Source organism: Diplotaxodon limnothrissa, linkage group LG13 (genome assembly GCF_057381915.1).
Source record: "Diplotaxodon limnothrissa isolate DT_005_m linkage group LG13, D_limnothrissa_male_GT1.1, whole genome shotgun sequence".
Lineage (NCBI taxonomy): Eukaryota > Metazoa > Chordata > Actinopteri > Cichliformes > Cichlidae > Diplotaxodon > Diplotaxodon limnothrissa.
The window spans coordinates 27011164-27026387 of NC_140608.1; the positions used below are offsets into that span (position 1 = coordinate 27011164).

The following is a 15224-nucleotide window of genomic DNA, read 5'->3' on the forward strand; positions in this document are numbered from 1 at the left end:
ATAAAATGGGGAAAGGGGACAAGGAGCAAGTGACATTGAAACCCCAACAACTTTAAAAATTGATATAATAAACAAAGCTTGGCTTTTATATTTACCAACCCATAGTAGTTAATCCCTTCACAATTTTGGGGGGGGAACTGATATCAGTATATCCTGTGGTTAACTGACATCTGAAAAGTCTAAAAGTCTTAAAATGTCTTTAAAGCTAAGAAAACATACCAGTTAAATTTTTAAGTTGACAAATTTTTCTAGTGTTTTAACTGAAAACAGTGTCTGATAGTAGTAATTTTCATGCCTGAGTTTCTTCCCATCCAATGAGAAAACGTTGCTCAAGCCTGTTATCCATAAAACCCAGAGGTGTGGAAAACGAAAAGCACACACAGCTACATATATGATTTGATGTTGACACAAGGTTTAGAGTACATGATGTTGTTGGTATATGAACACATCTTGACACAAAGCTGAATAAGGAGCAGAAACTAAACAAGAAAATATTTAAACATATATCCCCTCGATCCCTGACATCCTATTCTCACAGTAACCCTTTAAATAAATGTCTCATTATTAAGCAAGAACTTTATTTCACAAAAATTCAACAATACTTCCAAATATAGTAAGAGGAATCTGGAATTTGATGTGGATTTTTTAAATTAAAAATCTATTACAAGATGAATTTTGTAACAATTACTGTACTTGTATAACATTTTGCAGAGGTATAATTTTGTTTGCACCAGTGAATGACGTGAAAAAACAAGGGAAAGACAAAATTTAGGTTAACGTTTGTTGTAGGTCAGGATTAGGCTAGTAGTGGTTATGGTTGAAAGTGACCTATCATGCTAATCGCCAGCTCCATATTTTTTGAACAATTTTTTTGACAGTATAAAAGATGGATGTAGGTGCTGGGTCTGGAAGGTGAAGCCAGCATGCAAGTGCCTAAACCTGCATTTCTTTTTAATGTCCACCATAGAGCCAAACCTGTGGTTAAAAAAGACGTAGTCTCCTTCGAAAGTCTACAGCCCTCAGATTTTTAAAGGCTTTTCTGCTGTAAAGGCTTTTCCGCTCATTTTGGGGTCACACTAAAAATAAATAAAATAAGTAAATTTGGTAAATCTTAGTCATGCTGTGTTTTAGGGAAGAGAATTATTTGGGGTATGCTGAATGATTTATCCTGTTTTCCTTCTCTCTCCCCAACCAGTCGCGGCAGATGGCCCCGCCCCTCCCTGGGCCTGGTTCTGCCGGAGGTTTCTTCCTGTTCAAAGGGAGTTTTCCTTCCCACTGTCACAAAAGTCCTTGCTCATAGGGGGTCATTTGATTGTTGGGTTTTTCCCTGTAGGTATTATTGTAGGGTCTACCTTACAATATAAATTCTCTTGAGCACTTTTGTGATTTGGCGCTGTATAAATAAAATTGAATTGATATGGGGTTTCAAAATAAGACTTGTCTATCTTTTCAAATGTGGTTTCAGAATACTAAGATGGCAATCGCAAAACTCTTTACCTTGACGCTTCAAGATGGGACTTTAGAAACCAAGACCTACATCCATCTTTTATATTTGAAGATAAATGGTTTGTGTTTCCAGTTTGAGCTGCTTTTTTCACAGTTTCACTACAGATGAACAAGTAGTTGGTGAGTTTTTGCAGACAAGTCAGCAGCTTCCATGAAAACTATGGGTAATGGTTGCCACAAGGTCACTGGCCAGTCTCTAGGGCTAGCAACAATCAGCAACTTCCACAACCGCTCACCAACTGGTTAGGAAAGCACGTCTTTTCCTATCGACCGGTGATTGCCAGCGGCTTCCAAACGTTCTCTGGGCGTGTGTGAATGGGGCCTTAAACCCTTTTAAAGATTGTATTCCTTTAGAGAAATGAGTTTGAATGGCACCTATGGTGGCCAGAAGTAGAGAAAAAGTGAAAGTTAAAAAAAAAATTCATTCTGAACACTGAGCTTTTGAGATATTTCTCCAAAAGTTGATTCTGTTCATCTGGACGTAGCGTTTTGTGGCAGAAACGTTTCGTCACTCATCCAAGTGACTTCTTCAGTCTCAGCTGACTGCAGGTTTCCCCAATCTTATAAACAGTACATTTGCATAATGACTGAAACCAGCCCACTGAAGGAACAATGGGCTGGGAGGTCAGCTCCTTAATCTTAATTATGCAAATTCTCATGACCATTGATCAACAACCACTGACCAAAACCCACTGACCAAAACCCACTGATCAAAGACTACTGATCAAAGACCACTGATCAATGGCCATGAGTACCATTCACAGAGAGTTGGGGAATGGCTGCAATCATAGTATTGTAAGATGGCGAAAGCTCCTCGATTCAGAGATGGTCTTTCCCTTTTCACGTAAATGGCTTCCTTGACTCCGCGCTCTAACCAGCATTCCTGGGTTAAGATTGGGGAAACCTGCAGTCAGCTGAGACTGAAGAAGTCACCTGGATGAGTGACGAAATGTTTCTCCCACAAAACGCTACGTCCAGATGAACAGAATCAACTTTTGGAGATTTACTTACCTGGATGATTGCATCAAGACGTTTTGAGATATTTGTTCATTCACTGACCTCATTATCTAAAACATATATGTATTTAATATATGCATCCACAATTGTAACAAAAGGAAAGGAAAGGCAGAATGGGTTAGAGCAAATCCACAGGAAATTAATGTAACTTACTGCAAGAGAACACATGACTGTGTGTGTGTGCGCGCGTGTGTATATATATATAATACTCATTGTGTAGGAACAAAAGCATGTTTACAATCACATTTTGGGGCCCCTACCAGAGACCATATTTGTTCCCCATCACCTGTGTGTTGATGTTATGATGATGTATGTTTTTAATCCATATTTGCTTTTATTACTTTTTTGTAGTGATATGAATTTTTAGTGTTTTATGTGTATTCTTCATTACATGTGTGTATATAATTATAGGTACATATGTTTTTCTATATATTTTGTAGTCAGGGCCTGTACATGGTTGGCTCTAATACTGCACACTGTGGTCATGCCTCAGTAGATGTATGTAGTAACAACTAGCTAAAACTCAAAATTGAAAGTGGCTTGTCCCATCCTTTGTGACTGCCAATTGTCAAATTAGTTTCTTGTCTTACATCTTGAGAAATTCTGTAGTGAATAGAAATATAATTTCTGACAATTATGGCCAAAACTATCAAATTTATCCACAAAAAATGTTAACCTCCTAACATCCACCAGGTGAACCAAATAAGGAAAAGGTTATAATTAAGTTTAAGCCACATGCTAAACAAGCATAGTTTCATAAACTAGAAAATGTTGCTTTTCAAATCAGTTCTTTTACATGCATGTTGGTCTAACAGTTTTAAGATTTTCAATTGGTTACAATTCAATATAAAAAGTAGACATAAACCTAATACTAACGCAAACTTGTCACTGGTAATCTAACAGATGTTGAGAGGTTAAAGTAAACTTTGTGCTTCAATTCCAGATCCACAATTACTTTGTAAAAGTAGTTACCATTACCTAAAACTGCGTTTTCACACATTTTAATTTTCAAATGCTTACAGGTGTGACAGCGAAGAGACAGTTAGCAGGAACAACTACTCTTGATATATAACTTAATTTATCCATAAGGGCTCTGTCTTTCCAAAGAGGTAGGGCTTTATAATTGGCAACCGCAGATTCTCAGTTGTTTTGTTTTCTTCTGTTCCTTTTGGCAATGCAGGGACAAATCTTCGCCCATCTGAACAATGACATTCGTTTTTTCTGGTGGTCCTCAGTAAATGCATAGCAGCATCAGTAGCAGCAACCGCAGAAAAGGCAGAGAGAGTATTTATGTCTGCTTGTAGTCGCTGTTCACTGCGAAGTTTTGATTGGCCTGATCATTTATGCGACCGGTTATGTATCGATCCTCTTGCCCCTTCTGCTCTCTCTGGGGTGCATGTTGTCACAGCAGCATCTCATCAAGAGGCATGTCATGGTAAGGAAGCATCGAAGCTGAAAGACAGGAAAGAAACAAAAAACGTGCTGTCATTTGTGTGTGTGTGTGTGTGTGTGTGTGTGTGTGTGTGTGTGTGTGTGTGTGTGTGTGTGTGTGTGTGTGTGTGTGTGTGTGTGTGTGTGTGTGTGTGTGTAGCTTCTGGGTTCAGAATGCAGAAATCTGTCAACTCCAGGTAAAGATGAAGGTTGATTTATTCATCCATTAGGAACTTCTTCAACATTAAATATTAACCAAGTCCCATCACTCAGTTGATGCATTAAAGCAGGGATTACACAAGGGTGACCTCTCACACACACACAATTTGCCTTTTCCAACACTATCCTATACCATGCACATTCACCCAATGTGTGTGTGTGTGTGTGTGTGTGTGTGTGTATATATATATATATATATATATATATATAAATAAAATGTTCTTCCTCCACCCCCCCCCCATTTTTTGCACATGTCGAGGAGCATGTCAGGCTACATTTCACTGTGTGTTATACTTGTATAACTATGCATGTGACAAATAAAGAACCTTGAACCTATCCATTGCCCAAGATGACTTCTTATGTCAGCACTTCAACTACCAAAGGTGTTACCTACTCCATGTTTTTCCAAATTTTCATAACCTGTAGATGATTTACATTCTCTGTTCTCTCTGAATTTATTGGGTTTTCACATATTACCGACTGAATAAATTAAAAAGCGTTGCCAAATTTGATCATTTCTGGATTTGATACTGGACTTTTTTTTCGTTTCATCTCAACTGAACTTCAGACTAATTCTGTCTTAATAGCAATGCTTTCCTGTGAAATCGTCTTGCTTGTTCTCACTCTTGTTATATTTGGTGTAACACTTGCATATCATTTCACTTAAGTAAAATAATATGTGTTAGGTTTTGTATTGTTGATTGTCATTTATGCTTAGAAATATTTAACCATATATGCTTAGAGGTGTATAATCAATTGTGTAGTGATAGGACTGTGATCTTTAGCAGGCTGCAAAGGCTTGGTGTGCATTCTAGAGTGGAATGCACACCCACATCCTAGGAGCATCAGAGAGGTCCTATCTTCTCTTTGTTGATATAGCAAACACACGTATATCTCTTTAAGTATAAGAGCCTTTTGTTCAGATGGACCCGCTAGACTCCTGGCACCAGCTTTGGGGAGTCTTCACAGGGTCACATCTTGACCTCACACAAATCACACACACACACACACACACACACACACACACACACACACACACACACACACACACACACACACACACACACAAAGGCAAGGTACTCTTTGTTTGTATGTAGACATCATATGTTAATGAACCTATGCATATTCATGTAACCTCAATAAAAGAGCAGTGTTACGGGAGAACGGACGAGAGCAACTGGGGTCAAGCGAAGGAACGGCGTTTGTCCGGTTCTCTCCCGTGCACGAGAAACATGAAGAACTTTGCCTACTTCGTGTCTTGCTTGCGGTGTAATTATATTGCCTTCAACGTTCCAGCGAATAGGTTCAAGCTACAAACCTATCAATATGTTCTTATCAAATATAAATATTATCCTGGTATGTGTAAGTCATCATTTGTGATGACTTATTTCTACCCTTATTCCAACCCTAGGCTATTAGAATTATATCAGTAGTTTTATTTATTTTTATTTATTTATTTTTAATTTTTATTTATTTAAGAATTATTTATCCAAGCACAATCAAAGGACAAGAAAATCAGTCATTCACTCAGCCTGAGAGCAGGGGAAGGTGGAGCTAATTTGACTGTAAATGTTAACTGCCTCCATCAACTCGTAAACTGAGCTAAACTTTTTTTTCTTTAATCGTTTGATTTTATCCTTTGTTAGTTAATTACTAAACACCTGTTTACCAAATGTATATGTTCGGATTATATTTTATGTTACATTTTAAATGACAAAGTAAGGGAAGCAATGTTTACGTCAAGTCTGGTGTTGCCTTGCAAATGATCTGATAAATGATTATCAGAAATTGAACAGTGGTATTGGCACTGTAGTATTGAGAGAACTGTGCTGATCTGTGTTCCAACACACTGGAACTGGAAAACATCAGACTGGTACATAGTTACTCACAAACCTGTTCATTTGATATAATGACAGTTAAGATAACTGAAATAAATAAATAAAGATCACAAAACTTTTTCCGCATTAAGGTCACTTGTGATAAAGTCTTAGCACTCAAAAGTATTTTGCACACCGGACTTTTATGTTAAAAACAGCTCCACCACATAGTGATTTAACCATATCTTCTAAATATAAAATAATATAAAATAATATAAAAAGTTCAGATATAATATATAAAAGATAAGAATTCTGGGGACTCACCTGTCCCAAAGTTTAACGCTCCTACATGAGTTGGTGCAGCAGCCAGCAGATATCAGAGCTGTAAAAATAAACCAGCAGAAATCATCAGAAACTGGATACTCTTAGTTAAGATTAGTAATTGTTGTACACACATGCACACACAGTGAAAAAATGTATCTTCCCACACTGAATTGCCTCAATGATGAGTGTTTTCCCTTGATGTCAATCCTCCTTCGTTCTCTTTTCAATTTTGAATACATACAAGTAAGAGTCACGCTATGCTTCCACAGTCAGCAATAAATTACTCAGTGATATAATGACTGCAAAAACTGGTTCTCACCCCTGTCTTGAGTTGTGACTAATTGTGTTTCTGTTACTCAAATACGTGCCAGTCAGTCAGGAACAGAGCCAGCCATGCCAAATATTGTCACTGTCTACCACACACATAATTACACTGAGGAGGAGGAAAAAGGAAAAACTATTAACCAAATCACTCGTGAATCTTATGTTGTTGTCATAGAGGGAAGTTGTCCGAGACAAAGAAGTCAGCTCTGTCTGAAGAGGTTAAAAGAAGACTTCCTAGACCTCAAACAAAACATTGCGCTCATTGATATATAAATGCCAGGGAATTTTCATTTACATTAGTTACTTGTAGCTTTAGTTACATACAAGGAAGTTTGCCGGTTTGAGCCCCGGCTCCGACAGTCTTGGTCGTTGTGTCCTTGGGCAAGACACTTCACCCGTTGCCTACTGGTGGTGGTCAGAGAGCTCGGTGGCGCCAGTGTCCGGCAGCCTCGCCTCTGTCAGTGTGCCCCAGGGTGGCTGTGGCTACACTGTAGCTTGCCATCACCAGTGTGTGAATGTGTGTGTGAATGGGTGGATGATTGTGTATAGTGTAAAGCGCTTTGGGGTCCTTAGGACCAAGTAAAACGCTATACAAATTAGAGATGGACCGATCCGATATTACGTATCGGTATCGGTCCGATACTGACCTAAATTACTGGATCGGATATCGGAGAAAAATAAAAAATGTAATCCGATCCATTAAATATCACGAAAGCACCTCACAAAACTTGCAACACGCCGTAACTCACCTCAGGTTAGCACGTCGGAGCAGTATGCATCACGTGATAGAGCGGCTGTGGCATGCGGGACCTGTCAGTGGTCTGGATAGCATGTGGAGCTTCGCTAGCAACCCGGCATTTCATCTCCGACAAAGTTATCCCGAGAGAAGTAAAGCAAATGTGTAAGTCCATCTCTGAATGTTTGTAAAGCATTCCTGCGTTAAGCTTAACAAGCGACTGCCTCTTCTTGCTGCTACTTCAATCATGAAACTGCTTAACGATCAGCTGATCGGCTTTTCTGTCGCGAGTCCGTGTCTCTAGTTTGCTTTTGGTCCACTTTGCACCAGAAAGAGCAAACCAGCGGCTGAACAACAGCAGCACGTTTAAGCTTGATCAGCTGTTGTTAGAATGTATTTAATATTACTTTCTACTCGAGGATCTTTTTCTACGTAGCTGACGGCTGGTAACTGTGCAGGGGCGGATCTAGCAAAGTTTAGCCAGGGGGGCCGATAGGGCATTAACAGGGAAAAGGGGGCACAAAGACATACTTTTCTTTCTTATTCTCATTTAAAATGTCTAGCTTTTAATAAATAATTATCTGACAGCCAAAGTTTTAATTTGATGCAAAATGAATAGAAGTCCATTACTGTATATAGTAACTATTAAGTCTAATATACCCTAGTAAGCTATACTACTTTTTCCTTTGGGAAGGTACCATCTGTGCAGTCTGCAATTTTGTTGAAGAAAGATGTTGAATCTATTTAATATTTCTTGAAAAATAATTGATTTCTGTGCATTTTTTTTTTCACACTGCATCAAATTAAGGTTGATTACGTCGATTAAGCATCATGAGGTGGAGCGTGAGGGGTGGTTCCCTATTTTTTATTTATTTATTTTTGTTGTTGCTGGGAGTTGGAACCCTATTAGTTAGGTTGCTTAATATTTATGCTAAGTACTCTTTAAAATACCAGAATAGGGAGGATGGTGTAGGTTTAAGTTTATTAGATTGATCAGTATTGCTGTACTATGAAATTTTTTTTTTTGCATACAGGTATAACAGAATAGCTTTAGTGTAGTTGTTGTTTTAAACTTGAGTATGAACTTATACAAAATGCAGCAAGATATTTAAAAAAAAAACAGTTTTGTTGATTAAAAAACACCATATCGGATTCATATCGGTATCGGCAGATATCCAAATTTATGATATCGGTATCGGTATCGGACATAAAAAAGTGGTATCGTGCCATCTCTAATACAAATACAGACCATATACCATTTACCAAATGATGGACACTAAATGTAAACCTGCCTTTACATTTAAAAAGAGATATATTATCAGAAACTAGAAGATACTGTAGAAGATACTGTAGTTCAAATGACGTCTCTCTTCAAGTTTTACCATTAAATGCTTTTTCCAGAATTCCAAACTGTTATAAATTTGAAAACCCCACATCCAACCCAAACCTTAGATGGGTGACCAGTGTTCTCTTGGAGATTAAGGGCTTGATTTAGTAACACGCTGTGCCAGTACAAACTGGGTTTTGCTGTAAAAATTGTTTTTTTTTTTTAAAGTACTGTATTTACAAGGAAAGTGCAGTGATAAGACTGCACGTTACAGAGTTTTGTGACTGGCCCAGCTTGATATTGAAATGAACCAGCTGTGCCTGTGTTCAGAAAACAGTTTCAACAACTTTCATAAATCACCCGTAAAACTAACCACATATACAGCTCACATGAGGTTAACAGTAATCGATGAGGTATGTGGGAGGATGTTCATATATTAAGTGGACTCGGGTTAAACAGCTGTTGAACCAAAACTCTTAGTGCTGCTACACTCATCAAAGCTGGACAGTGCAGGTGGAATACTGACAGAGAAGACGACCAAATGCAGATGTGTTTGTGCTGTGTAAACAGGAGATTTTGCCCAGACCACAGTGACAGTGAACACATGCTGTGATTATATAACCAGTGTTTCCGGCAGTTTACCATGCTTACACTGGAGGCCTGCTGCATGTGCTTCACCACTCCAAGTGAGCATGTGGCACAGCAGCTGTAGGGAGGAAGAAAGGCTGACCGCTGACTGTGGTCATCTATCAACTCTAACACAGATTAACCACTCACTTTGTGTGTACCCGTGTGTGTGAAGATGCTGAATATTCTAATTAAACAGCAAGCACAGACAGTTCTTTGAGTCAACGGTGCTACTCTCTGATTGTTTCTCGTGCACTGAGAGTGCCCTCATTCTCATGTTGACCTGTTTACACCTCTGGTTGTGTCCCAGTGGTCCAAGCTGTCAAGACACACAGACATACACAGAAAGGGAGAAAGAGAGAGAGGACAAGCCCCTGGGCTGGTTCACAGCTGTGTGCTCTGCTTCACTTGAATGCACTTCGCTGCGTGCGCCATGAAGAGTGATGGACAAAAAGAGGGATAGTGTGTGTGCACGTGTTTGTGCCACTGTTCAGTATTTTACTCTGTAGTTTATTTTTCCATTTTTGTTAAGAAGAGATGGAAAAATGAGTTAGAAAAGAACAAGAGCAAAGAGAGAGAAGAAATGAGTGATCAAGGGAGAACTGGTCTTTTGTCCAGCATCAAAGGGCACAAAAACACACACACATCCGATAGGTGGTAGAGGGACAGAGCAGCAGCGTTTGTAATTTCTGCAATGCGCAATTATAAACACCCACGCTACCACACACACACGCACATGCAGGTGGTGAATATGTTGCATTTATTTGAATACATAATAGATAAACCAACCTTGGAACTAACACCTGGTCACTTGTGTTTCTCAGATGCTTGTATCTACAAAGGGATGTTAAATGTGTTTGTGTAAAAGTCCGGCAAGTAAAAATGATGATGGTCAGTGTACCAGAATACAAAAGAAAGCTCAATTAATATGTCAAATGTGCCTGGTTTGAAATAATAAGAGGAAAAAGCAGGCTTCAAAGCTGACTGGAGATGAATTGCCAGGGAAGCAGCTGTTGGCCTACTTAGCAGGCCTGTCCTTAACACAGGACCTCTGATCTCACACACATACGCACATGCGCACACAAGCACATTTGCAAACTTTCAATTACACAAGCTACACACATAAATTGAACTTGCACATGCAAAAGCAAGCTCCCAGCTTCTGTTGAACTTTGCCATCACTTTGCTGACCTGCCTGTGTGCCTCACCATTGTATGTGTGTAAAATTACACATTTTTGTGTGAACTCGTGATTTCACTGAATTGTGCCATCCCATCATCCAACAGACCTTCAGTTCAACCCTTAATGAAGTTTCCAGCTAAATGTTCCCAGGCCTTTTCACTTTCCTGACACACTTTCTAATAAAAGAGGTCCCAATATTCTGTGTAATATATAGTAAACCTGTACCGGCAAGGTTTTTATGTGAAAATAGGGGAGGTCTGTCAGCCTGCATCATAAAATGCATAAGGGAGATGCTGTAGATGAACAGCTAAATTCGTTCCAGTGTCAAGCATGTTTACATCTGGGAAATCAACTCCACCCATGCAAAACAACAAATCAAATTTTACATGCAAATAACAAAAGCAAATAACCCCCATGAGCTAAATCTAGATGACTGAATCTACATTTGTTATAATTTGAAGGTAATCAAGTAAGCTATTTAGCCTATAGTTGCTCAGCAACTATCAAAGATTAAGCTAATAGTTCAACAGTTTTAAACTGATGCATCCTCATTTGGTTTCCAAGACTAAGATGAGGAGATTGATACCACTCGCATGTTTGTGTGTTTGAAATAAAAGATATGATAACGAAATTGCAAAATTGTCCCATATCGGCACTAAGCACAGCTAAACACAACAAAACACAAAACAGTAAACTTTAAAGTGGATAAAAAGTGCAAAAAAGGTATGAATGATAAATTAAAGAATGAATGTTTATTCCACACGATTGCCCCCCAAAAAGTCCAGGGAAGTAGCCAATCAGGTCAGCTGTTAGCATTGATTGGGGTTATTGCCCTGTTCTAAAAGCTGTCCTTGAGTCTGCTTGTCCACGACCTCAGCAACCTAATTCTCCTGCTAGACGGCAGCAGCTTAAACACTCGGTGTCCTGGGTGTGTGCAGTAAGATGCCACGTGCCCCTTTGAGACAGCGAGTGCTGTACAGGTCCTTCGGGGAGAGAAGAGGTTGTCCGAGGATTTTTTTGGCCATATTAATGACCCTGAAGAAGAAGCATCTTCCCCCAGGCTATTCGGGCCCTGAACCAGGTGTAGGACTGAACTCTCCCACACACATCACATCTCCACACGCACTCTGGTTTTTCTTTTTGCATGCGTCTTATAATTTCTTTTTATTAATAAAATCTGTAAGTTTTTGTAGTGATCTGTAAATCTGTAAATATTACTGTCAATTCTTACTGTCATTTAATGGTTGGGCATTGCACAGCAATAAACATTTCACCTCATGTCATACTGTGTATGGTTGTGTGTGTGACAAATACAATTTGAATTTGAATGTAAAGTGCCTGTTTGTGTGCCACGGTGCAGCTGGAGAACCATACAGAGATGCAGTATGTATCAGTATGCAATATGTGCAAAACGTAAACGCTAAAAGCTACACCTCAGTCAAATATGCACTGTTGAATCTGAACTATGGAGTTCAATTATGGTTACTATGGTTATTCTTCTACTTGATGAAGTTGAAGAGTAACCAACATATTTACCACCCACAGATTTAACTTGGGTCAGCCGATATTTAACAAACTATATTTTCTTTCATTCATATAAGAAAAAAACACCTTCATTTACAAATGGACAAATCTCTCACTTTTCTGTTCAGCGTTCAGTTGCTGCTGATGAGTAACTCCTGTTTTCCTACCAGTGGGCTGATCAGGTTGCTGTTATGGAAATCCCAAACCATCAACTTTTTTCATTTCAGTTCAATCCAGTTTTATTCACATAGCAATAATTCAAAACAGTATCTGGATTGAGATGCTTGTATTGTAAGGAAAATGTCAGTGAGAGAATCCCAGTGATTCAAGTGCTTTTTCATAGTGTTTGCCCTATGAGAACTTGAGAATTGAGAAGAATTCAGTTTTAACAGGAAGCAATAGCCAGCAGAGCCAGGCTAACAACTACTGAGGAGAAAGAGAGAGGAAAAAGGAGAGCACAGGACAAAACACATACTATGGCATATTGAGATTTGAGTGCAATGGCAGTGAAAAGAGGTGAGCTGATAAGAAATGCTCAGTGCATCATAGAAAGAACCCCAACTGCAACCAAGTCAGAAGAAATACTATCACTAACTGCAGATCAGAGCTGCAGTGAAGCTAAAGCTCTTCCAGTACTAATTTGTATTCTATTGTATTTAAGACTTCACTGGTGTGCCTCCTGTCGTACACACATTCGCTACCACCACAAACACAGTCAAATACTGGGAAACACAAACATCATTTACCAGAAATGAAATTTGAAATTTGGGCTACTGGATGAATAACAGCTGAGGGAGTAAATGTGATTACCTGACAACGCTAGCCTCTTTATTTCATTTTTCCTTTTCTGTCTTTTTTCAAGCTGTTTTCAACATCTTTAAAAACAATTTATGCCAACAATATGCTAACAAGCAATCTTAATAGTTGAGGTTTAAAAACAAATGCAGTACACTAGCTGAAATCATCTCATGCTGTACCTTGAGTATTTACTCATTTTGAATCAGGGAAAATTCAAACTGAGATGTGGTGGCATCCGTCAGGTGATTTTGCATTCAAGCAATTTTCCCTGCCTTTCATTCTAAAGAAAGAAAAAAACCCAGAGTGTATAGACTATGCATATTTAATTCTTCAATATATTAATTTTTTATGTGTGTTCAGGCTTAATGCTAAATTTTAGAGGTGAAACAAATGGACTAATGCATATACAACTAATGATACAAGAGGATATGTAGGATAATTAACTAAAAGGAGTTTGCACAAAACAGAAGCAAACAGGGGAAACAGTAAAGAATTCAAATCTTGCAATAAATTGTGAGATGTCATTTACATACAGGTGAACAGGCCTCTTGCAGAGGATAGCTTTAGAAAAGTGTCATACTTGGACAATGTGTATAGTCTTAGGTTATCAAAAAGTCATATCATAACTCATAAACATTAAAACAACAAAAGTTAATAACAAACCGTTATACTACAGGGTGGGCCATTTATATGGATACACCGTAATAAAATGGGAATGGTTGGTTATATTAAAGTCCTGTTTGTGGCACATTAGTATATGTGAGGGGGCAAACTCCTCAAGATGGGTGGTGACCATGGTGGCCATTTTGAAGTCGGCCATCTTGGATACAACTTTTGTTTTTTCAATAGGAAGAGGGCCATGTGACACATCAAACTTATTGGTAATGTCACAAGAAAAACAATGGTGTGCTTGGTTTCAACACAACTTTATTCTTTCATGAGTTATTTACAAGTTTCTCTTTGTTCACAGCCATTGACATGTCAAAGAGGTTAACACGTGAGGAGCGGATCGAAATTGTGTTGATATCTGGTGAATGGAATAACCGGATCATTGCAGCAGATTTCAATGCAAGACACCCTACGAGACCACCCATCTCCCATGCTACAGTTAGCAAACTGCTTGCTAAGTTTTGTGAAACTGGTTCAGTGTTGGATTTGCCAAAATGTGGACGCAAGAAAACTGTCACTAATGAAGAAACATCAGTGGCTGTCCTAGCTTCATTCAGCAAGAGCCCACAGCGTAGCACTCGCCGCATGTCACTGGAGAGTGGCATTAGTCGAACATCCCTTCGGAGAATATTAGCTACTCACAAATGGCAGCCTTACAAACTCCAGCTACTGCAGCATCTCAACGAGGATGACCCAGATCGGCGCACAGAATTTGCAGAATGGGCAAAACAAAAATTGGAACAGGACCCTCAGTTCACGCAGAAGACTTTGTTCAGTGATGAGGCAAACTTTTATGTGAATGGTGAAGTTAACAAACAAAACCACCGCTATTGGTCTGACACTAACCCACATTGGATGGATGCCTCCAAGACTGTTGGAACAACAAAAGTGATGGTTTGGTGTGGTATATGGGGTACAACGATAGTGGGTCCATTCTTCATCAATGGAAACCTCAAGGCCACTGGATATTTGAAATTGCTACATGATGATGTGTTTCCCTCTTTATGCACTGAAGCTGGCACGTTCCCTGAGTTTTTCCAGCAAGATGGTGCACCACCACATTATGGGTGCCAGGTCTGAGCATTCCTAGATGAACAGTTTCCTGGAAAGTGGATTGGTCGTCGTGGGCCAGTTGAATGGCCCCCAAGGTCTCCCGATCTGACCCCCTTAGACTTTTATCTTTGGGGTCATCTGAAGGCAACTGTCTATGGTGTGAAGATACGAGATGTGCAGCACCTGAAACTACAGATACTGGATGCCTGTGCTGGCATTTCTCCTGCAGTGTTGCTATCAGTGTGTGAAGAGTGGGAGAAGAGGGTTGCATTGACAATCCAACACAATGGGCAGCACATTGAACACATTTTATAAGTGGTCAGAAACTTGTAAACAATTCGTGAAAGAATAAAGTTACGTTGGAACCAAGCACACCATTGTTTTTCTTGTGACATTACCAATAAGATCCACACAGAATGAGGGACGACACGACAATGACTCAGAGAAACACAGGGTTTAAATACACTGGGAAGTAACGAGGGGAATGAGACACAGAAGGAGAGCGCAGCTGGGGGAAATCAGAACTGACGAGACAAGGAAGCGTAAACTGAACACACTGAGATAAGACAGAGACCCTCAAAGTAAAACAGGAAACACATAACACAGACTGAACAAAAGACACAGACTCACATGCAGGCACTAAAACAGAGGGAACAGAGATGTGGAACCA

General features: G+C 39.3%; 1 protein-coding gene across 1 annotated transcript in view; it reads right to left on the reverse strand.

The window, feature by feature from the left end:
- Positions 1-3953: 3953 nt before the first annotated feature.
- Positions 3954-15224, reverse strand: part of LOC146620394 (uncharacterized) — a 41376-nt gene continuing 30105 nt past the window's right edge. Inside the window, exons 3-4 of the mRNA XM_085369590.1 lie at positions 6315-6372; positions 3954-3975 (exon numbers count right to left, since the gene is read on the reverse strand). Of these exons, the coding sequence (XP_085225716.1) occupies positions 3954-3975; positions 6315-6372 (80 nt within the window). The remainder of the gene's footprint in view (positions 3976-6314; positions 6373-15224) is intronic.